At 48.2% G+C, this 23,726-nt stretch overlaps 3 protein-coding genes across 3 annotated transcripts in view; 2 read left to right on the forward strand and 1 right to left on the reverse strand.

The window, feature by feature from the left end:
- The first annotated feature begins 1,468 nt into the window (after positions 1-1,468).
- Positions 1,469-5,410, forward strand: LOC149340505 (uncharacterized). Its single transcript, XM_089551272.1, has 3 exons — positions 1,469-2,287; positions 2,943-3,139; positions 4,186-5,410. The coding sequence occupies exons 1-3, from the start codon at positions 2,128-2,130 to the stop codon at positions 4,651-4,653; spliced, it is 825 nt and encodes a 274-aa protein (XP_089407398.1). The 5' UTR covers positions 1,469-2,127; the 3' UTR covers positions 4,654-5,410.
- Positions 5,411-7,593: 2,183 nt separating this feature from the next.
- On the reverse strand, positions 7,594-12,903 carry LOC149340506 (uncharacterized). Its single transcript, XM_089551273.1, has 2 exons — positions 11,574-12,903; positions 7,594-7,782 (listed from the first exon to the last, which is right to left on the reverse strand). Exons 1-2 carry the CDS (start codon positions 12,666-12,668, stop codon positions 7,651-7,653), a joined length of 1,227 nt encoding a protein of 408 aa, XP_089407399.1. The 5' UTR covers positions 12,669-12,903; the 3' UTR covers positions 7,594-7,650.
- A 4,048-nt stretch (positions 12,904-16,951) lies between these two features.
- The window catches only part of LOC149340507 (uncharacterized), a 60,146-nt gene continuing 53,371 nt past the window's right edge, over positions 16,952-23,726 (forward strand). The window contains exon 1 of the mRNA XM_089551275.1: positions 16,952-17,197. The gene's annotated coding sequence lies outside the window, so the exon portion shown is untranslated. The remainder of the gene's footprint in view (positions 17,198-23,726) is intronic.

Here is a 23,726-nt window from a genome sequence, read left to right on the forward strand (position 1 = left end):
TCATTTCTTTTTACTTTCTTCCGAATTCTCCTTCGGGTGAAGCCCGGTTCACTGTCAATTGCGTCATCCGAGTTCTTGTCTCGCGATGAAGCCATTGGTTCAGCTCTCTCTTCTTCTTCGAGGACTGAACTATCCTCTCTTACCAAGTCCTTTTTGTTCTTTCGGAGCCTTCTTTGTGAGGGGCATTCTGAGCATGGCTCAATAGCCATTGATGGCTCTTTCTCCTCACTTTCGCTCAGTATTGCTTCCTCAGCTTTCTCCGATACTTTCCTGAGCTCGTCAGTTTCAGTGCAGTGGTGCTCCATTCCTTGTACTGCACTGTCTCCTTCCTCAGCGGGAAGAATTTCCTCGTCTTCCTCATAGGCAGAAATTTCCTCGCCTTCCTCATCGGGAAAGCCCTCCTCGCTGCTCGAGGGTTCACTCGGAACGGTTTCCGTGTTTTCTCTGAGTGCGCTCTCCTCAGTGCCCCTTAACCACTCTTTCTCGTGGTCTGCACTGCAAGACTCGCACGTGTTGCACTCGGACTCCTCCATAAAGATCCGAACTGCTTCTTCGTCCTCAGGCGGCTGCCCTAGAGTTCCCTCTGACTGAAGCGTCAGGTCGGCCTTTACTTCAGTGCCTACTACCTCAGCAGTAGCTACACTTTCGACTTCCTGAGGAAGCAACACTCCGGTCAGTTCTTCACTCTCTGTGGTTTCAGTTGCAGGAACAGGCTGTTCCACAACCTCACTCTCACTAGCTGACCTAGTTACAACCTCTTCCGTGGTTGTTAAGGAATTAATTTCCTCTCTCTTCGACCCGGCCTCTCCGGGGGTACGCTCCGCTGACTCCCTGACGTTCCTCAAACGCCGAATTTCAGCAATCTTCTTCTGAATGATTGCCATCTCTATTTCAAAAGCTCTTTCGGCTGCTTCTTCTCGCCTTTTCCTTTCTCTCTCTTCTTTTTCGCGTTTCTTTTGCCTTTCTTTCTCAGCGGCTTCTCTAGCACGCTGTCTTTCTTTCTCCCTTTCTTCTGCTTTTCTCTGCCATTCTCTCTCTCGCTCCAAAGAGAGCTTCTCCGCCTCTTCTTGTCTCTTCTGCCATTCTCTTTCTCTCTGTTCTCGAGCCCTCTCTCTTTCCTGGTCCACCCATTTTCGAAGTTCGGCTCCGGTCATCCCCATCTGGAGACCGACCTCGATTAGCTCCTTTAGCTCCTTGAAGCTCATATCTGGAGACCGAACTCTACATTCCAGGCAATGGATACCTCTAAACGGTGAACATCACTAACCGCTTCGGCGCGGCACCTCAGATTATCGCTCTGCTGCTAACATTCGTTTACGCCCTCTTCGTAAACTCCTTCCGACTCTTTCTCCGTTCCCTGTGCTTGCAAACACCAAACGTCCTGTCGCGGACGCCAGAATATATTGTCACCCAGACTTCGCGCACTTTTACGTGGGAAGCTCCCAGACACCCTTAAGCCCGAGTCACACTGCGGGAACACAACAACGACATGAACCAAACATGTTCGCAAACGAGCCGTCAACAAGTCGCCCAACCAACTCGTCCCACAACTTCTTGTCACACTGCACGAACGGCAGGGAAACGAGACAGGTTGCTGGGATGTTCCCTCGGTATGACAGCTTCCGGGAACCGGAACAACAAACAAACAGCGTTCGTGGACCCTGTTGGCGCTGTTCGCCGGCCGGGCGAATTTCCTGGCGACACCGCACGAACAAACCAAGCACTTTGCGGTGCTTCACCGCTTTTGTGCCTTTCGTGCTTGGAAACGTCGTTTTCGAAGTGCAAACATGGGCATTTTTTTCAGAAGGTCGTGGTTTTTTTTCGTCGCAATGGTATCTGCCGCGTACGGCGTCTTGCAGGCGGGCGCATGCGGACGGGGAGGCTGCCGTGGCAACCACCGGCTGGCGGATGCCACCGCCGTGGAGAAGCACATTTCCCCGTCGCATTCTTGTGAGCAGTGACGAATGCGGCTTTGTAGGGAGCCAAAAGGAATGTCTTGTGCCGTGTGTAGAGCCTACCTCGGCCGCGAGCACTAGCAGTTTCTTGACGGGGTTGTGCGCGAGATAGCACCACTCGAGCAGCTAGCAGCCGCGACAGCAGACGAGTGTGCCACTTGCTCCCGCAAACATGCTGCCGTCGTTCTCCAGCCGCCAGGAAACTGACTTGATCGGGATGGTTGAAGAGAGGAGATATTTATGGGATATCACGGACCCAAAATACCATCGGCGTGATTGGAAAGAGTCCGCTTATCAAGAGATCGCTACCAAATTGGGACCGGACTTCACAGGTGAGCGCGAGTTACCTGTCCTGCTACTTTTGAACGTGAGATGAACAAGAAAGCAGCGCTGTAACCCCCCCCCCCCCCCCCTATGAAATAGCAATCAGAATAATTTAACTGAGTTCCAGTTTCATTGCAAGAATGATATGTATAATGACAGGGTGGAACAAAGTTAATGAATCTGTCAAGATTGTGGCGTGATTTGTACTGATGTGTACTTAAGGTGACACGTCTCCAATTATTCTTCAATTGGGCAAAAAGCCGGCCGGGGTGGCAATGCATCGTGGAACAGCAGCGCAAAATACGGAATGAATGCATTGAAGTAGACACAGGACGCAAAAAGCAAACGCATGTAGCCCCTGTTTAATTCTGTGTGTTGCGTTTTTTGCGCTGGTCTTGCACATTTATCAAGCTGGTTACAATTGTAATTGTTCGGTTTTGCCTTGTATCGTACCATTTCTGATTCGTATTTTTGGCATGATACGATTTTTTTTAGCCCTCTTATTTTTTTTCTAATGTAAATGTGCAGACCCCACTCTGCTACAACTGGAACCTGTAGTTAGCAGTACTGTAGATAAACAAAATTAGGTGTGGTGTCGGCTGGCCATCATTGTGTCTATTGTTCGTCAAGATTTCTAAAGAGGTGATGCCTTATTTTTTGCAGCCGCAGCAGTCAAGGCGAGGTTTTCAAACCTGCGCTCGCAGTTCCAGCGCGAAAACCGCAAAGTTAAAGCGAGCGAAAAATCAGGAGCCGGACAGGAGGATATCTATGTGCCACGATGGGTCCACTACGCGGAACTCCTATTTCTGCTGAGTGGATGCCCGAAGCGTGACAGTCGGTCAAATATGGCATCGGCAAATGTAAGTCACAACTTTGCGCTTCAGTGAAGCCAGTTTTCTTGGGCACTGCACTCTGCCTGGGAAATAAACACTTTCCATATTTGTGCATGGATGTCTAGGCGTGCCTCTTCCACTCAGTCCCTTTATTTGGTAATGTTATTCCTCTTCAGCGACATTCTGTGAATAGCGTACCTACTATATTGTAGCTTATTTTCGCTTAATAAAAGAGCCCTACATTCATTGTGTACAGGCCCAGCTGTAGAAATATTTCGAAACTTTTTATGTTGGCAATCTTTTTCATTGCAACAACTTAAGTTTGATGGCCCGTATTTCCTACAAAATCAAGCATGATTTCATTTATTTCTGCATTACTTACCTTTCTAGGAATATAGCATATTATTTACATGTGGTTTCCCTATCCACTACAAGATCTAGAGCTATTTAATAAAGGTCAGGCAGCCACATATTGCAACCCTGTGTAAGGTGTAAGGTAAGGTAACCCTGTGTAAGGTAACCCTGTGTAAGGTAAGGCTACCAATCTCTTGTAGCAACTGCACAACAAAGTACCAGTTTGTTTGTCTTTAGTAAAACTGAAGATTTTTTTATCCTCTCTATAATCTTAATCAATGCCAGAAATTGTTGACATTGTGCGGATTAATTTGCGTTATTCTGTTATACTGTTTATTTTAATAATGCTGTATTTTCAGAGCCTCTTTCATTTTCCTATTCTGCTGTATTTATTTTGAAAATTGTTTTGCTTGCTACTGAATAATATGGTAACACCTTAAATTTTTTTTTCACTGCACTGTGCAAACATTCTAAAAGTGTTTTGTCATGTGTTTTTCCCGCTCTGCCTCTGGTGTCACAATATGTAATCCGGGTTGTAGGTCTCATCAAGAGGCATACTTCGTCTCCGTTCTTTAGCCCATCCTCTTGGCCGTATTGTATAATATGGTGATATAAAATAAATACTTCCACTACTAGCCCAAACAAAAATAAACAATTCAGCAAGCTGGAAGGAATAGAATGAAAGTGAAACTCTGCGCTATTTCTGCTTTATTTCACAGTCGCAGGTTGAAAAAGAGAATGAAGAGGCCGGATCAACAGAGAGTGCTCAGTTGTGCTTCGATGAGACGCAGCAGCCTGTTGACAACATAGAAGATGAGACAGTAGTCACTGCGGTCATGGTGAACGATGGGCCTGCAGACAACGGCTGCACTTCGAGGGGCGCTTCAGCCACTCCACCCATTGTTCATCGGAGAGAGCCTGCCAAAAGAAAGCAGGAGGAAAGTTGTGGCAGCGAAAAGAAGCTACTTCTAGAAGCAGCAGTGCATGCTTTAAATAAGTCTGCGAGTGCCGCTCGGCAAAAAGATGAGTGCGACGATTTTGCCGCAACTATGGCCAATGCACTGCGGCAGGTGCCTGAAGGGCCGCACAGACAAATGGCCTACTTAGCAGGATATAATGCCATTGTAAAGTATAGCATGGCACTTCATAACACACAAGTAGAAGTTATACAGGAAGCAGATGAATGATCAGGGACGTAGGCTGAGTGCAGACTCAAACAAAATTCACATGTGCCTAATTTAATACGGTGTTGTGTGTTATAATTGTTCTGCAACCAAAATTAAAATTGAAGTAATGTCATCAGATGTTATGGTATGTCATTTTGTTGTGTGAAGTGAGTCATTTTTATGTCAGTGCATGTCGTATGTGTGTAATTTATGTAAATTCAACAGAGGTGTGGAAGAAGCATGCAGTGCTTTGGGACAATGTGTATTATTTTACCCATCTTTGATTTCCTTTTGTGATGTTAGTATAGAGATAGTGATTTTGTAAGTCTCTTTTCATGAAATGCAAAGCAGATACTTAGTTTACATAGCCTTGTACCAAAAGATTATTCTTGGAGATGATTAATTTTTGCCCATTTTGTTGTGCTACTGTTGCAGCCAGGGCAACGCAGCTTACTCAACCAACTTTCCTGCCATAAGCATGCCTCCCTAAGCTGCGCTCTGTTTTCTGAATAAACCAATAGTTAAAAAAAACATACTTTGAGCATTGCATAAAGCTACATTTCCACTACACTGCATGGTGAATGAAGAGCAAAAAAGTGGAGCAAACGCATCATAGTCAGGCTGTCAAGGCACAACAAGAACGTGCAACTTACGCCTTCATTGTGGCAGAAGCTCCTGATTAGGCAACGAGGCGCCACTGCCAGCTGACCTGTCCTTCGTTCACAAAGTACTCCGTGTACGTATCCCGGACAGCCTTGGCATTGACGGAGTGGTTGCTTCCAACTCTTCGGAGCTGGCTCATGGCTCCAGATGGGCTCACACCATCCCTCCAAGAGCCATTGCGTACGTGCCCTATGTATCAGATAGCAGCACCATACATGCGAAAAATTAACTCTTGGTTATAATAATAGATTTGTATCAGTCAAGAGAGAGGCCCATAGGCTTGAACGTTTCATGAAAAGCCTTGCAGAAATTTTCTCTGAGCCTGTGATCGTCAAGCCATAAGTGCTCTTGTAATCATTTTAGTGTGTGCCACATGCACTGCATTAGATAGCTCTGTGTTTCAGGCTTTCACATCATGTACAGCAGTTTCAAAACACACATACCTGTCAAAACGTCCTCTACATCCACACTGTCTTGAGGGGTGTAAAGTTGCCGAGTGGTTTTCTTCGAGCGTAAGTAATTGTGCAGTGCTAGTGTAGCATGTCTTCCGCTCGCTCAGGAGAGTGTCGAAGTGGGGCGCGGAAAATTTGCCAGCGGTTTGCAAGCACTCCAAAAGCATTTTCCGCTGTCCGTCGAGCGCGGGAAAGTCTGAAAGGGATCGCAAAAATAGAAATAAGGCAACGCTGACTGGTGGTCTGCTACCAAGTTCTGAAGTTGTTTGCAAGCATTCATGGGTACTTATTCATGTTAAATAAAAGTTTTGTTATTAATCTACTCCTTTTGTTATTTTTATGTCATCCAAAATAGTATTTGAAGCAAGGCAAGCAGACATTCATGACAAGTCACACAACTGCATAAAACTTAGTGCTGGGTGAATGAATCGCTACGTGACTTTTTTTGCGCTGAGCATGTGCATTAGTTGTGATATTAGTAGCATTGGTTAAATGGCAAGCTAAACTTCAGTACTGTGCTTACCTGTAATTAAAAATTCTTTTCTCCTTGGTCAGCTCACCAGCAGGATATGGCCTCATTAAGTAGTGTTTTAGGCCAAAACCCTCATCACCAACGATGACATATGGTGCTGTCCTTTTGGAGAGCGGCAGGACTTCAGCACAGGGCAGCGGTGATGGCTGCACCTCCAAGGCCTTTTTCATCTCGCATTCGCTCCAGACTCCGCTGTCATTTAGTCGGCCATTACGGCCAACATCAGCAAACACAAAATTTAGCTCCGCATCCACCAGTGCCATAAGCACAATGCTAAAGAATCCCTTGTAGTTTCGGTATTGCGCACCGGAGTTGGCTGGTGGATTTATAGCTATGTGCTTCCCATCCAGAGCTCCGATGCAGTGTGGAAATTGCCATAAGTCTTGAAAGCCCTGTGCTATGGCTTTCCACTCCTCGGGGCGGCTAGGAACCTGTAAGAGACATTTTGCTGGTCGTTCATATTCCACAGCAGAATTCTCAGCTGTGGGACACAGTGAATAAGTCTAGCGGTTCAATTTTTCTGCCTGCCACCTGGAAGGTCGGTGGAGATTGGTTGCTTTATTAAAGCCAAGTGAGGTCCCATAAGCGCCACGCCTACAAGTGATCAAGTTGAACCTTTTTGAGCTGACAAACCACAGAGGATGCCGCTACACTTTTATGATTTCTTATTACCTCTACTAATAAGTGTATTGAAGTGTAAGGTTAGATAATTATTTGGAATGGCAGAATTTTAACTTTGCATTAAATTATCACAAAAATATATCAATACACTAACAAATTGCTCCATATAAAATTTTGATCAAATTATTCTGTATAACCAAAACATCTCATGTAGATTAATTTCAAAACAATACCAGATGATCTTTTTAACGTTTACAGATTTTTATTTTCAGAAACTGTGACAGCTACGTCAGTGCTGTTTGTTTAAGTGGACTGTACAGCAAGGCAGGCATGTACGTGATAGACCCCAATAATTATTTGCCTAAAAAAACAATAAAATTCTTAATTTTTACTTTATGAGAAGAGATTATGTTGCAGAATTGAAGGCCGTCAACATGTATAGTGAGCCCAGTATATTTTCTTTATCGGCAATGTGGTTAAAAATATGAAACGCCAAAAAATACGCACCTCAAAGCTATTGAATTGGCTTTCCCACGTTGCACATTTATAAAATGGGGGCGATAGCATTTTGAATGCTGCAAATAGAGACGCACTTTGTGTATCTTACAGCGTAGAACCAGTTAACAGGATTTCGGTGGCAGTACTACGCACAGTGACTTAGTATAGGCAACTGAGAGAGAGAGAAAAACTTTATCATGGCAAGTGTGTTTAGACCCCCCTTGGGTCCCTGGACCACCGCACGGTCCCACTCTACGTCGTAACGTTCATGCGGTGTTTGTCCATGACGTCGGCACCCCGAAGCACCGCAGCAAGCTGCGATGGCGGGTCCGGAGACGAGAGCACGACCTCCCAGTCCTCCCAACTTGATAACGCGGGCTGTCCCTGCGGGGGAGGATCAGCAGGGCAGCCGAAAAGGATGTGGGAGAGTGTGGCGTGAGGGTCGCAGCACAGGGTGCATGCAGGGGAGGTGCCACAGTAGTGGGATAGCAGCTGAGGGGATGAGAGAGAGCGGGTTTGGAGGCGTCTCCAGAGGATCTGTTGGGAATGGGTAAGGGAGGGGTGTGGAGGAGGGTAAGTCCGACGGTCCAAGCGGGGCATTTGCGTGAGCTCTGCAAAGGTGTGCGCCCGCTCTCTCGAGAAACCTGGACCGAGGCCGTCCTGAGCCCGGCAAATCAAACCTCGGGCCAATTTATCGGCAGCCTCGTTTCCTGGATTCCCAGAGTGAGCCGGCACCCACTGGAGCTCTACCCTGCGTGGTAAGTTTTTGGAGGGGGTGTTCAACAACTTCCAAGCAGGGGCGTGAATCCTGCCTCTCGCGAAGTTGAACAGAGCCGTTTTGGAGTCGCTAAAGATGTAGTTTGCATTGGAATGTACAAGGGCTAGGGCGATGGCGGTTTCCTCTGCCTCCTCAGACGTACAGCCCGAGGGAAGGCGGTGTGTGAGGGGCTGTGCTAGGGCTGGATTGTAACCAACTGCTACAGCTTCATGAGTTGTGCACGCGGCGTCTACCCAAATGGCGTCCTGGGCTTGTCCGTAATACTTGTGTAGGGCCGTAGCGCGAGCCATGCGGCGAGGGATGTGGTACTGGGGATGAATGTTCCGGGGAAGGGGTTTCACAACGAGGGGGGTATGAATGTGTCGAGGAATGGCTACAAGGGATGTCTGATTAGCGGGAATGTTGATGCGAAGGGAAGCGAGGATATGCCTGCCAGTTGCGCTCGCGGCAAGTCTTAGATACTGTGTCTGAAGGTGCGCGTCTACTAGTTCCTGAATGGTGTTATGCATGCCTAATTCAAGGAGCTTGGCTGTGCTAGTGCTGCGGGGTAGGTTTAAGGCTGCCTTGGTTGCTAGACGAATCATGGCGTTCACTCGCTCTGTTTCTATGCGGTTCAGCTTAAGATATGGGGTGGCGTATAAAATGCGGCTAAGTGTAAAAGCATGCACTACTTTCATGCTATCCGCTTCGTCTAAACCTTTGTGCAGGGAGGATACGCGGCGTAGAAGTTGCAACACGGATTGCGTGGAGGCCTTGAGTGTTTTAAGGGTATGATCATTGCGTCCGGAATCCTGCAAGTAAAGGCCAAGGATACGGAGGGTGGGGGTGACGGGGATAGGGGTTCCTTGTAAAGTGATTTGAATGGGCGAATTAGCTGCAGATTTCGGTCTTATGAGGAGAAGCGCGGATTTAGAGGGGGAGCATTCGAGCCCAATAGATGACGCATGAGCGGAGATGGTGTCAGCTGCTAATTGAAGAGTTTCCTCAATTTCTCCATCAGATCCGTGAGTGGTCCATGCCGTAATATCATCAGCGTACAAGGTATGCCTTAGGTGTGGGATGAAAGCGAGTTTATGAGCTAGGGGGATGAGAGCAATATTAAATAGAAGGGGGGAGAGGACCGCGCCTTGGGGTGTTCCAAGCTCGCCGAGTGTATAAGGTGGTGTGCTCAGCTCAGCTATGTGCAGGGAGGCAGTGCGGCCCGAGAGAAAGGCGCGAACGTAGTTGTAGGTATTTGAGCCTACCTGTAGTGCCTGTAGTTCTCGCAAAATGGCATCGTGTCGAATCCTGTCAAATGCTTTTGTGAGGTCAACCGCCAGAATAGCTTTAGTGAGGTGGGGGATCGTGTCATCAAGCACGTCATGTGTAATTTGTAGTAGGGCATCCTGTGCTGATAGATGCGCACGAAAGCCCACCATGCTGTGCGGAAAAAGGTGGTTGTCTTCCATGTACGTGGTTAGTCGGGCAAGAATTATGTGTTCGAATGCCTTGCCGAGACAAGATGTCAGAGAAATTGGTCGGATATTCTCTATGTTGATGGGTTTGTGGGGTTTAGGAATAAATATGATTTTTCCATGCTTCCAGGTGGCAGGGAGTGTACCTGACTTCCAGCACTCGTTAAAGTGGGTGACTAGATGAGATATGGAGGCATCGTCAAGGTTTCGGATGGCAGCATTGGTAATTTGATCTTCCCCGGGTGCAGTATTGCGTAATTTCAAAAGGGCTGCCCGAAATTCCGCCTCTGTAATAGGGGCGTCAAGCTGGGGTTGAGGTGGACCCGTGTACTCGGGGTGCTTGCAAGGGTCACCTGGGGTGGTATATGTTGATTTCACCTGAGCGAGGAAGGCGTTCGTGTCCTGCCTGTGGTTATGAGTAAGGCGGCGAATGCTAAGGCGTGCCTGGGTTTTAGATTTCGTGGGGTCTAGCATGTGGCGTAAGAGGTGCCAGGCACGGGTTGTGGAGAGATTGCCGCGGAGATTGTCACAAATCTGATTCCAGTTGGCTTTGCAGAGTGGTACTGTGGTGTTCTATTTGGGTCTGAAGCTGTGCCAGTTTGAGTTTTAGTTTCCTATTGTGTTTTTGAGTTTTCCATCTGTGTGTTATGCGTTCTTGAGCTTGAAGGAGGTGCGCGAGCTTACTGTCAATTACGGGGGTGTCTGGGGTAGTGTCTAGCGTTTGGGTATGTTGGCGAATGTCCTCCTGTAACTGGGTAGTCCAGGTGTCTAGGTCGAAGGGTACCTGTGTTGACTGTACATGTTCCTGGCGAAATTTTCGTAGCTGGTCCCAATTAGTTTGTCTAACGGTAAATTTGCGCTGAGGGCGGCGATAGCTTAGTGTTATGCGGATTAGGTGGTGGTCGCTGCCTAGTGTGGTTTGGGTTCTTTCCCACTGCAGGTGGGCCACATTTCTTCCAAGCGTGAGATCTGGGCTGGTATCTGTAGTAACACTGTTACCAACCCGCGTAGGCAGGCTGAAATCATTAAAGATGGACAAGTGGAGCACCATCATTTCATTGCAGAGAACTGTGCCTCTGTGGTTTGTGCGCCGATAGCCCCAGTCCACGTGTGCGCAGTTGAAGTCACCGGCAATGAGTAGGGGATTTGATCCAGCCAATTGCGTCACGGATTTGAGGAGTGGAGGGAGTAGATTAACTGGCTGCCGTGGTAGAAGATAGCAGTTAAGAACGAACAAGGGAGATTGAGCAGGAGTTGGAGGTAAAATTTCGATGAAGGTGTGAGCGATAGGTGTGGTAATTGTGTGTTCCATGTAATGCAAAGAGTTACAGACGTATGTAACCACCCGAGGAAGATCAGTAGAGTCCGAGGGGATAAGAGCGTATCCTGGAAGTTGTTTGCAAACGTTTGCGTCCTGAATTGCGATGATGTCTGGTGGGGATGAGGAGGTAGCGATAATCTGCAGCAGAGGATCGCGCTTACGCCGAAAGCCCCTGCAGTTCCATTGAATAATATGTAAAGAATTATGGTCCGTCGGAGGGGCCATGCTGTAGGGTGGAGGGGCGAAGGAGGGGTGTGGAGGGTGGCACTGTGGGAGGAGAGGCCGGTGAGAGGCTATGAACAAGGAGAGGTAAACGCTCCTCTACCTTGGCCATGATGCTAGTTATGACAGTATCCATTAAACGGGTAATGGTAGTTTCAATCAGAATTTGGCACTGTGCAGTGACCTGTGCAGTAATGCGCTCTGCGAGCCTAGATTCTAAGTTTTTGGCGAAGTCCTGAAATTTTGCTTCCAAGTCTATGGGTTGGGCTGGCGTCTCATCAGGCCTCCTCTTTTTCGAAGGAGGTTCGACAGGTGGCGAGGTGGGTGGAGAGGATGAGGGTGGAGGAGTTGGGGGTACAGCGCGGGTGGAGGTAGAGATGGCTGCCTTGAGCTGCCTTACCTCTTCCCGCAGAGCAGTCACTTCGTGGTCCTGGGAGGTCGGCGAATGAGTCCTGGCGGCCTTGGAGGCCCACGTAGAGGTAGTGGGAAGGGTCGTTTGCAGCGGGGGAAAGTCCTTCTTGCTAAAGGGCTTTGTTTTCTGTGGCGGCGGGCTGCGTTGTTTCGGAGTTGTATGTCTTGCCTTGCATGAGCCGGTACCCGTGAGGTGCTCGCCCCCACACAGAATGCAGATCGGGATGCAGGAAGGAACAGCTTGCGGGTCATGCTTGTCCCCGCACCGCGTGCAGAGACCAGTCTTGGGGTGGGGGCAGACATCATATCTGTGGCCCGGTCGGCGACAGTTGGTGCAGGCATCTGGACTGCCCTTGTACGCCGTGCATCTATAAACCACACTCATGTAGCGTATGGTATGAGGGACTGGTCCATGCGCAAAAGTGATTAATATGGAGAGCGTCCTCCCCATTCTGCGTGCTGCGATAATATCAGCGTCCGGGTTGCGGGTCTGGAGGTCTCGTAGCATCTGCTCCGGGGTTTCCGCCCAGTAGGCCTGCGAGATGACTCCACGTACCGCTGCTGGCGGCGGTGCGATGTAGGCGGCGATAGGGTAACTGGTTCCTTGGAGCACCACTTCCTTGAGTTGGACGAGGTGCAGGGCGGTTGTCTCCTGGTGGGTAGCGACGGTGAATGTGTTATTCGTAGGATGGATCCGGAGGTGAATGTCCCCTAGGTCCCGGCCATCGGCGGTGACTTGCAGGGCTTGCATAAGGGGCTGCGCCATGGCTCCGTTCAAAGCGAGCCCGCCTCTCGGTCGAAAAACTACCCGTATAGTGCCGGGCGGGAGTGAAGCAAGGTGTTTACTTCGCTGCGAGACTGCGTGCGACACGCGCAGCTGTTGCTGTTGAGCACGGTACGTCGGCTTAAAGGGCGCAGGGGCAGCCTCGGCCTGAGCACCGACGGCGGACACGGCTGTTTGTGTGGGTCCAACCAGGGTATTCGGGCTTGGTTCTCGAACCTGGTATGCGCGGAGTACTGCGGTCCACTCACTGGGTCTGGACGTTTCAGGGTCGAGGTTGTCGCCCTGCGCTTGCACCTCCATGGCTGTTGGGGTAGGTGCGCTGCCGGTGATAGGCCTAGCCTCCAGCGAGGCGAGGCCCAGCGCGGCGGCTGGCGAGGAGCGAACTTTACGACGTCGGTGCGGTCAGAAGTGAGGACTGGATCTAGTAATGGTTGTAGCGGTTGGAAAGCGCTCACCTTTAGGAAACGTTGTACATAAGAGGTGAGCTCTTGGGCGCTTGTTGCGCATGAAAAGAAGCCGAGAAGCGGTGACAGTACCGAAAGGCGGCCGGAGCGGAACCTCCTCTTCTTCTTCTCTCCTAGGCAACTGACACAGCTTTGAAATGCACAATTTTGACTTTCTAAGCTCTCTTGTCTTCTCCCTGTCCTTTTATTCCCGCTAGCACTAATAAAACCACTAATAATATTAATTCTGAAACTTTGAAGCACATTTCCGATAAAACTGCAAAAACTGCACATCTTCGACGTTGACGGCCTTGACTCTTGCCCCCCAAAAATCAAAACTAGAAAGTTGATGAGTTCATTTTAGCTACAGAATTAATCTCCAAAGAACGCACCGACGTGTCACTCAGTTCTTAAAACAAAAAATTGTTTAGAAGTCACACTGTATAGTCTCACTTCAGTCGCAGAGCCGACAAATTGCACCATTTACATACCTTCAAGAAATCCTCCTTGAGTTCGGCATATATGGCCTTGCACACATCTTGCACAATCCCAGAGACTGTGTTGTGTTTCCTTCTGAACTGCCACTGTATGGACATTTGACTGTCTCCTGAAAACGAGGTCAAAGATCAACAAATTAGCTGAGATGTATTCATAGAACAGATAGATAAGGACAGAACACACGCAAAATTAGTTTTGCGCTCATGCCTACTCATGCCACAAGCGGGCACATCGCTTTGGGAGTGTGCACTTCACGTACATACGGCAGCGAACGAGGCTACCTCAGAGAAGAAGCTTTCGTAGCGATCTCCCGAGCATAAGAAACTGCGGCGGACAAAAAATTTTAAGCTAGGAGCTCACCTGTGGCGATGTAGCGCAGTCCAATGGCCAGTCGTTCTGCAGCAGGAATGGCAAGGCGGAAATTCGTGTCCTTTTTTTCGATTGCTGGTCTCACTCGGGCTAAAAGTTCTTCGAACGAGCTGGTGTCCATACGTATCCAGCGGCGGTACCCCTCCGCATCTTCTAGGGCCAACTCTCGCATCAAGTTTTCGAAAGCGCCCTGCTCAGGCGCCCTTCGCAGCCAGCCCATCATCCATTTGGAGCGCGGTTTCTTCTGGGGTGGCGGCTCGTCGTCCGAGTCAGAATCGACGGCGCAGTATAGCAGCAAGGATGCTGCTGCAGCAGCCGCGCACGGCGATACTTCCTCCGACATTCTGCAAAACCACAAGCAGCTACGGCAGCGCAAGGTATCGAAAATTTCCGCGGCTGTACACACGCAGCGATCGCGCACGGAAGAGAGCGCGCGAGCAAAGGCAGAGAGGTGGCGGGGAGTGCGCCGGAACTGGTTTTTCTGATGTGACAGGGAGTTGCTGAACAAGTGGCGCACATGTGGCCGACACATGTCGGCGGGAGACGGCGACACGTTTCCCCACTGTTCGTGTTGACGCGGTGTGACAGGATCGCCAACCCGACGAAAACACTGTTTTGTCGGGCGGGTTGGCGGACTGTTTCCTCAGTGTGACTCGGCCGTGGGGGTAGCGGTCTCGGACTCAAAGGAGATGCCCTCGACTCAGCGTGGAAAACTCAGCGGAGACCAGCTACCAAGAGACAAGAGGTTTTTGGGCGTTCGGTGCCCAGCTTTCGCTGGTCGCAAGCCAGAGAATGGGTCGGAGCCAAATGTTCACAAAACAAAACAAAGTTTATACAGCAATTGAGACGATACAGAGGGTTTCACAAACACTTGTACAAAGACAAAGTGATTAGCAACACAATGCAACTCGTGCAAAGTTAAACACCAGAGAGAATACAATTCAAAGGAAATATTACGCCTAAAGTGCACTAAAACAGGAGAGAGAGGTAAACAAGCAAAACACAATTTGTTCACCGGGCACTGCGGCAGTCCGACGACCAGAGTTTCATGACGATGCCGTCCCGCAGACTGGCGAACGTTGCCTCGTTGGTCCGATGCTGGCCGAGTGGTGTTTTCCCGGGAGTCGAACGGGCGCGCTTCGATGAAGCTTAAACGGCGGTCCGGACTGACTTGTTGTTGTGTTGTTGTGACTGAGAGAAGGATGAAGAGGAAATTGCACGGGCCTGCTACTGGCTCTAGCCAAGCCACCACCGCTGCCACGTGCAGATAGAGGAGAGTTAAAAGATCAGAGGAAAGAGAAAAAGGAAAGAAAAGACGCGCGTCGCAGCAACAACTGCGTCCGCCGGAGCGGACGCTGCTCAAAAAGAAGCGGCCGAAGCCGCGCTCGCCGAAGCGAGAACAGATACTCCAGATCCCTTTGGACTGACTTGACAGCAGTCAACGCCCTTTTTATAAGCGCGCTTGCACGTCTGTTTGTTCTACGCGCCAGAGTAGGCGCGCACATACACGCAGCATCTCCCGTGTAGTTTCCCTTCCTTTCTCTCGCCGGCCGCGCGTCCTCATTGGTTAAAGTCAGGAGTCGTTTCGCGAAGGTTCCAGCGTGTTCTAGCGTGGCGCCGTCGTGGCGGCGAAGCCGACGTCCGAGTGCAGAGGAGGGGGACATGTCTTAGCGCACTCAAGGCTTCCCCCTCTTCCCCCCGTTAACAGAAGAAACGACTCGCACGTTCTAGAGAGATCGGCGTGGATGGCTCATTCCTTCGGCGCACGCCGTGGCGGTGAGCGGTGGTGGAGGGGAGAGAGAGGCACGTGCTCGGCAGGGGCTTTCCCTCTCTCCCGTTGGGCTCGCGCCGGCGAGACGCCCTGCGCGCGGCGGTTTTACTTTGTTTATAGAATGCGCCGAATTTTGTGACACCCTGCTAGATGGTGTAACTTTCGCAGAAGTGATTCTAGCGGGGCCATCGGCAGGGACGGGGGGTGGTATATGTTTGCTATAAATATAGAAGGAAGTGAATGTGTGTGATGTATAAGTTCTGTGATCACGCAGGGCGTCTCAGACGTGATGGTAGTGGTAAAACTTTATTTCCCACAGTAGGGGTCCTGAAGGACACTCGGCTAGGCGCCAGATGTAGAGGGCAGCTCCCACGTAGGCACAGAGCCCGAAGCTCTCCGCCGCCGCGCGGGCCTCCTGGACAGCCCGAAGCTGGTCGTGAAGTGAAGCACTCTTTAGTACTTTGTCCCAATGTTCCTTGTTTTGGGCGTAGGCGTCACTTGATGCACATCCACACAGCATATGGGTCAAGTCTACACGTTCACTGCACTGGTCACACACATGTTGTCCGTCGTAGTCTGGGTCGATGTGCTTCATGCGCCAGGGGTTAGGGTATGCGTTCGTTTGGAGCAAGCGTAACGTGACCGACTGGCTGCGGGTTAATTTCTTATCCGGAAGGGGAAACGCTCGTCTGCCTAGATAATAGTGTTTAGTGAGCTCGTTGTACGTGAATAACTGATCCCTGAACTCGTGATGTGATGTGTTTTGTAGGTGAGGCTGCGGTAGATGAGTGTGGACGCCCTAGGTGTGTTAGTGGTATCCGAGTGTGTAGATGTGTAGCTGGTGAGGGTTGCCCGGTGTGCAGTCTCCTGGAGAAGAAATATGTGGGGCGTGGGTGTGATGGTGGGAAGAAGTTGCAGAGGTGCGCGCTTTGCCCGGAAGCCGCGGCAGTTCCAAGTTAAAATGGGGAGATAATTAGTGTCCCCCCCCGCCATATTGGATGCTGGGGGGATTGAGGAGGGTAGTAAGACGGACGTCAATTGGTATGTGTGGCTCAGGAAAGGTGGTTTGTGCTTGCGGAGGTAGGATGGGGGGAGTGGAGGAGGTTTGAAGTTGGGTGAAGCGATGGGTAAGATTATGTTCCAAGAGCTCCATCATCTTGGTAAGTATAGCGTCCATGCGGTGCTCAAGTTTTTCGGTAAGGGTGGTGGCAAGGTGATTGAATCTGGCCTCGAGGCGGGCGTCTAGCTCTTTTAGTTTGTGGTCAAATTTGGCTTCGAGCGCTGCTAATTTAGCGTCTATTTCTGGGGGCACGGGAGGGGGTGTGGCGTCTGTGGTGCGCTGTTTCTTTGCAGGAGGGGTGCTCGAAGTGTCTGTGGATGATGAGGTCGAGTTAATGACAGGGGGTGCGGGTTGAGGGGGCGTGGAGGAGGCGGGGGTGCTTAGGAGGGGGGAAAGGCGGCTTACCTCGTCACGCAAGGCCTTGAGTTCCTGGTCTCTCGGATCTGCCTGGGAGGACTGGAATGGTGGGGGATAACGGGTAGCGTTGCCAGAAACGCGATCTGCCCAGGTGAGACGCGAGGAGTTGTTGCTGCCATTCTGTCTGGTTCTAAACGATGACCGGGAAGGCGTCGAGCTGCGTCCGTTGCCTGTGCTGTGTTGATCGCAGCGGGAAAGCCGCGATGAAGACGGGGGAGAGAGAACGTGGAGGACGCTTGAGATTCGCCCCCTTCGGCGCGACGCCTTGCCCGTAAGACAAATCGAAAATTGTTTTTTTTTTCAGGAAGGGAAATGACGCAGTAACAGTCTCATTTGTCTTGGTGGGCACCAGAACCGCGCATGATACGCAGTCCCCATCATAGGTCGCCGGTTTGTATCCTCGCCGAAAGCTAGGCTCTACCTTAACTAGTCGGTTTATGCTGCACGAAACGCTGCATGGTATGACACCATCCAGAACATTCTGCGGCAAACGCTGATGAAGTCGCAATGTAATGCAAATATTACTTTTATTCTCGTTCTCTCATTAACATGTGCAGCGGCATGCCAGGAGGAGTTGGTGAATATAGAAGAAGGCTGCGAACTGCACTGAACTCGGATGCATATTTTTATTGTTATTGTTATTATTATTATCATGGTAAAGAAAGGCCAGTTTTTTAGTGTTGTGCTAAGAGAGACCTTCACGAGAGATTGAAGTCATAAACTATGATTAGACTGATCCCTGCTCCGGATAGAGGTGACAGGGTTCCGTATAAAACGGGGTAACACAACAGAGAGCAGAAAAGTAAAATACGAAAAACACTCAAGTGAATAACATTTCAGAGATACAATATAAACAATTGGTTGGCTTTCGACTGAATTATTTTTTCCAGCAGTTTAATAAATGTATGTGCATTACTCGCTATCATCCACTGTAATCATTAGCATGCTTATTAAGAAAGGGAGATGACGAAGCCAAAAGGAAACGGTCGTGTATGCTGAAACTTTTAGTGTGTACTCTCAGCAGTGGTTTTTAACCAATAACTTTATTCTCACTCTGCATCACCAATGAAAGGTAGCAAAGTGTGTTTCTCGTAAGAGCCCCGCAGGAACTTTTACTAACGCCTTATTGATGACCACCGACCTTTATGGATTCGAACCGAAAACGACAGAGAATAACAAGGCCATAGGAATGCACAATAATATGTTAAATCAGTATTCAAACACTGCTCAATAAAATGTCATGGTCATCAGATTTTGTCCTATATCAGGCTAGAAGAAATAACAAGCCTCGTTTGTGGGGAAAGAATCACTGCTCCGAGGAGAAAGTTTCTCACAGACTGGAATGATTAGTAAATAAATGGTTTATGGGTTATGGGGGTTTAACGTCCTAAAGCTACTCAAGCTATGAGGGACGCTGTAGTGAAGGGCTGTAGAAATTTCCACCACCTGGGGTTCTTTAACGTGCACAGACATCGCACAGTACCCGGGCCTCTAGAATTTCGCCACCATCGAAATTAGGTCGCCGCGGGCGGGATCGAACCCGCGTCTTTCGGGTCAGCAGCTGAGAACCATAACCACTGAGCCACCGCGGCGGCTATTCGTAAATAAATGTCTGCTAATGGCAGGTCGATTTTACTTCCTCTTCGTTCATTTGGGATACTTCTACCACTTTCTCAGTCAGACAAGGCTTTTCGCAGACGACTGCATCCTGTATCATGAAATGCGTAATGGGAACGACCAGGCAGTTTTAAACACCTCCCTATCTAAAGTACAAACTTGGTGCTCGAAATGGCAGATGACTATAAATTTTAAAAAGGCCGTTGCAATGGCCGTTACACGCAAAAAGAACCCCTTAACATTTACTTATAACATTAACAACCAGTGCTTATCTGTCGTTTCCAGCTACAAATCTTGGGAGTACTAATTTCATCAGATTTTAGGCGGAATGAACATGTAACACACACCTACAATAAAGCAATGAAGAAACTCGGCTTTTTAATGCGTAAGTTAGAGAACACTTCACCTGAAATTAAAATTCTGGCCTACAAAACATTTATCCGAACCGTCCTAAGTACGCTGCGATTGTCTGGGATCCACATACACAATCTAATATTACCAAACTTGAGAAAGTTCAAAGAAAATCAGCTCGGTTCATCTTTAACTCATACAGCTGGCGCACGTCCCCATAATTAGTTCTAGAAGCTGCAGAACTCGAAAGTCTCGCATTCAGACATGTCCGGTATAGGATGAAATTTTTCTATTTACTCTGTAATAACCAGTTGGGAATAGACAAAAGTTTATACATTCTGCCAGCTAACCTCCGCTCTACGCGCTCGTATCACACCAACAACGTCCTAGATTTTTCGTGCAGGACTAACGCACTTAAAAAATTCCTTTTTTTCTGCGCACTATTTGCAATTGGAATGCATTACCCGCCGATACGGTCGACTGCACAACGGTTTCGTCATTCCTCTGCGCACTTGCGCATAAATCCTAAGTGAGATGTGCCTCCCCCCATCAAAATGACATTCATGTTGTAAATAGTATCTTGTGTTTTTGTTTTTGTTCTGATTTATCATTCAGCGTCCTGTATCTTGTTTGCTGATTTTGCTGTTTTTGAATCTGTTGATCTGTATTGTCCACTCCTGCTTTAGGCCTGATATTAAGGATGGCAGTACCTGTAAAATAAGTGAATAAATACATAAATAAATAATAGAGGGCATGGAAATAACTTGCTGGTCTGGTTTTTTACTGGTCCCTGTCAGTTTTGTCTCATCGTGGTCCCAAAATTGTTAGAATAATTTTTTGCTTAAGTCAAAACCTATTCACATATAACAAATTGATTCAGTTGCATTCGTTCTTTTATCTCGAGGAAGCCAGAGAGTAAACAGAGAGTTATTTCTTCGTATTTTTATACGTGTCTGATATGACCAAATAAGTCACTTGAAAGTGCGGGGCAAGTAGCTTCAGTCATTGTTCCCGGAAGTGTGGCACTCGGCTCACGGCTGTTTTCTCCTGGGGTTTTTGGTTCCCGGTGCGAAAATTTTCACTTTACCTGAATTCGTAGCAAACACTGGATTAAACGGCTTCGGGCACGAAAATGTCAGAACTACTTTTGGAACTCAAATTAAAATGTCTAATTGCACTGTGAATTACGAAACATTTCAACTTATATTGCACGTCTTAATTAAATGTGTACATCGGACCATCCTATGTAGTCGTTCGATTTCTCCACTGAATGTCACAATGGATGTCTACCTTTGACGTCCCATTTGGATGCCGTCTTGGGATGTCTCAAACTGAACGTGTCCATCGGGTGTCTTGCATCATTGCCAGGAATTATGGACAGCGACCAGCCATTTCTGCTAAGCCTAGTGGCCTATAGAATTTCAGTGGCGGCCATGCATTCGGTCAGACCCCCTTTTTTCCCACGTCACCGATGATGCCAACACGCTATTTTTGATTCTTCAAAGCCATGCGTCATGTGGTGGTAGCCAAAGGAACTAGAAGCGCGTGTCCCGAATTCCTGGCAATGAGTTCCATCGCCTCCAAGACGACAACCGAAGAGGTATCAGCTTAGAAAAATTTGGCTGGACCGTTCAAAGGCATATATGCCTTTTTATTTATTTATTTTTTTTTGTGCGTGATGCGGGTGCGTTGCGAAATCGCTGCCCTCGAAGATGAAACAACCCTGAGCTGTGCGGAATATCAGATTCAAGCAAAAGTTAACATGGCTTCGCACAAAACAGTACTTATCCGTTACATTGATGACACTTAGCTGAGCGAATCGATGAGAGGTAAATGTATAATCCGGTCATGTAAAAAAAGTGTTCGTTGAAACTGTTGAATACTTCCACATCCCCAATTAGGATTTCCTTGTAGTTCTTTTTGTCACGAGATAAGGCTTGTCACTGCTTGACAGACTACACCACAAATTCCTACGGAAAATATTCAGCTTCTATGCCCTGGCTTTCCAAAAGGGTAACGTGCGTCTAACTTGAGAGCAAACGAAGTAAACTGGCGGCGTGCTACAGGGTGCGGCGGGCCTGTAGAATTAGAAATTGTGGGAAGTTGTTCTCTACGTCGTAGTGGACGTCTGGTTCAGGGTAATCTGATCTAATTTAGCTGATATCATCTAATGGGCGGTAATGTAGTCTAATCGAGACTATTCTTGCGCGACGGCAGCAATTTGAATATATGGAAGCAGTCGGGTAGGCTGCATCGTGTTACCAGAACGACCGCGGGGCTCTGCTTCCCTCAGAAAGGGCCCAGCCGTCGGAAGCGTTGAGCGCTGCAAGAGAAACAAACTGCCGACGAGTTCGCCGCCCTACCCGGCTGATCTACGCTGGCAGCAGACGATGTGCGTAGCCAGCCTCTAAGTAGAAACGCTGCATTGCAGTCGTCTCTGGACCAGGCCACCATGTTGGCAGACGGGTTGAAATAGGGCTATGCGTTTCACTCGCTTCAGCGCTGGCCTTTTTTTGTGTGTGCGGTTAGGTTTCATGCAGCAAGCTGATTGCCAACTGCCAGACAGGGAATCAACATAGCATCGCAGAACGTCTGAACCTAGTCGAATTTTTTTTTAGGCTTCAAAAAAGGCACCTTGAAATTTTTAGGCGCAGGATCAGCGCCTTGTTCTTGTTTTGCTCGTCTTTTGTTTTTCGGTGTCTCACACGATGCGGAAATTCGGTCACTTTTAAGACTTGTGCGGTCTTTATTAACTAGATTCCATGTGTTCTCTGAAAAATGAAACGTTTATAAAAAAAATTAACAGGTATCATTTGCCTTCCGATGTTCAAAAAATCTAGAGTTCACCTAGTTCATTTCGTAACTTTGTGACTTACTGGTGAAATTGGAGCGAGAATAGAGTATACAGTTGCGAACGTTAACAGTTCGTGAACAGTTGCGAACTGCATGATGATAACTATGTTTACAAAATTCTTGCCCCAGCGTCTCCACCAAAAGCGGGAATTTGCTTTCTCTCGCCATGCGGTGCCCATTACAGGCAATGGCTCTTTCACTATTAAATAGGACCCCAGTTATATACCTGCATCCGTATTTTGATCAACCATAGACATTGTGTTGCGATAGACGAACGCGAATGCACACGACGTACAGAGTCCGTCCTGCCATGCGTGTTCCGCGTCACATTTTGTAACGGCTAAGGTATTAAAATTTCTTCTTAACAGTTCCAACTTGCCTTGTTCAAAAACGGTTTTTATACAGCTGAACAGCACCCAAGAACAGTTCGCTGTTTTTTTTTAGTTACACAGTCAGTTTCTTGCTTTACCAGGTAGTTAGCTCTGTATGAAGAATGCAGCTGTCTTTACAGGTGATATTTGGCGGAATTTAATGATTCTCCGACTGATACCATATGAGGGCCGGGCGAAGAAATATGAGGCAGCAGCTTGTCCATAAGTGCTGCATGTGGTGGATGCGACATCGTGCAAAGCGCATAGTTCCCCAATGGCGCACATAGAAACTTGTTGATGGAGTCTGCCCGGACGTCTGTGTTTGTGTTGGGAGCTAAAACAACCGGTGGCAGCCACTGTGACGCTATGCCTTCTGGTTTTTACACCTTAGACGCGCTTCTTTACCAGTGGTTGTCTTATATGGATAGGAAAATGAAACCAAAATGATGCTCCATTTTAATGTCGAAGGCCGCATTGCGCAAAAAAAAAAAAAAGCTCAGGAATGTGCGGCAATGTGCTTTTGCATCACCTTAAAATAACTTTCTAAAAGCTGAGTGGCGCATTTCATAGATGATAGCCTGTCCTTTAGATAACGCTCGTACAAATCACCCCGTTTGTTACAAATGTCATCAAACAACCACGTATATACCGAAGAGAGCTTTGGGGCAATTTGGTTTGATGCTTTAGACATAAATGCAGTGCAAACAACCTCGTCCACATGAAGATACGCACACCAGCAAAAAATACACCACGTCACTAGGGGCCTGCTCAGTCGGCATAACGGCGAAGATGGCAGTATTTATTTAAAGCGCCATATTGGAGTTGCTGTTGAACCTGTGAGGATATTAATATATCGCGGTATCCCCTAACAGCACGCCTTTGTGTATCATAAGTGTTCGTCAAATGGCGCCAGTTTTGTGCTCCGCACGATATGGATTTTATTCTCAAGCCTGAAACTTCCAGCGCATCATGTGATATACGCACTGTGCAAGTATCGATACTTTTCGAGGAAAATTTTCTTTTTTCGTTCCTGTAGCGTATTTTGATGGAGGCACATCGCATTTGTAGCAATCTGGAAGTGGTGACTGACAGGCTGCATTGATGCTACAGCCTTGTTTGCACAGCTTCACATTAATATTTCGGCTTACTGCCAGAAGTTTCAGTGCGCTGGTTCATCACTCATGCCGTGAGTCTCTTCATAAAAATTTGTTCCTCGTTGTCTGTCCGGTAACTCACAAAACGAAACGTCGGTGAAGGGCACGTGTTTTTGTGTTGAAGCTACTCATTCTTTTCTTCTGTGATGTTTAAAAATAAGTGATAGAGAGAGCTTCTGGGCTGTCAGATGGGGATCCGTTTGAAGCCGGCTTCCGAGAGGAATGAAATATTAAAAAAAACACACAAGAAAAATAGCTAACCTTTCCTTTACGGCTATCCTTCCCGTGTGATGGCTGGCGGCAGATGGTCAATGGCCCATTCGAAGCAAATTGCCTTCTGGTGCCCGGAAAGGATCATCGGCTGAAGATGATACTTTCTCAGAACAATGTTTTCCGGCCTGTTTCCAACAGAATTGCTCACTAGTTTTTGAGCTGGGCTTAGACGCGTACTTTT

This window comes from Amblyomma mixtum, chromosome 6 (assembly GCF_055824585.1).
Source record: "Amblyomma mixtum isolate Tamu chromosome 6, ASM5582458v1, whole genome shotgun sequence".
NCBI classification, from domain to species: Eukaryota; Metazoa; Arthropoda; class Arachnida; order Ixodida; family Ixodidae; genus Amblyomma; species Amblyomma mixtum.

Coding starts and splice junctions, on each gene's coding strand:
- LOC149340506 (XM_089551273.1), bottom strand. CDS start 12,668: ATGGAGGTGCAAGCGCAGGGCGACAACCTCGACCCTGAAACGTCCAGA. Junction 7,783..11,573: donor TGACTGCTCTGCGGGAAGAG/GTAAGGCAGCTC, acceptor CCTCCCCCGCAG/GGACAGCCCGCGTTATCAAG.
- LOC149340505 (XM_089551272.1), top strand. CDS start 2,128: ATGCTGCCGTCGTTCTCCAGCCGCCAGGAAACTGACTTGATCGGGATG. Junction 2,288..2,942: donor ATTGGGACCGGACTTCACAG/GTGAGCGCGAGT, acceptor TATTTTTTGCAG/CCGCAGCAGTCAAGGCGAGG. Junction 3,140..4,185: donor CAAATATGGCATCGGCAAAT/GTAAGTCACAAC, acceptor TTTATTTCACAG/TCGCAGGTTGAAAAAGAGAA.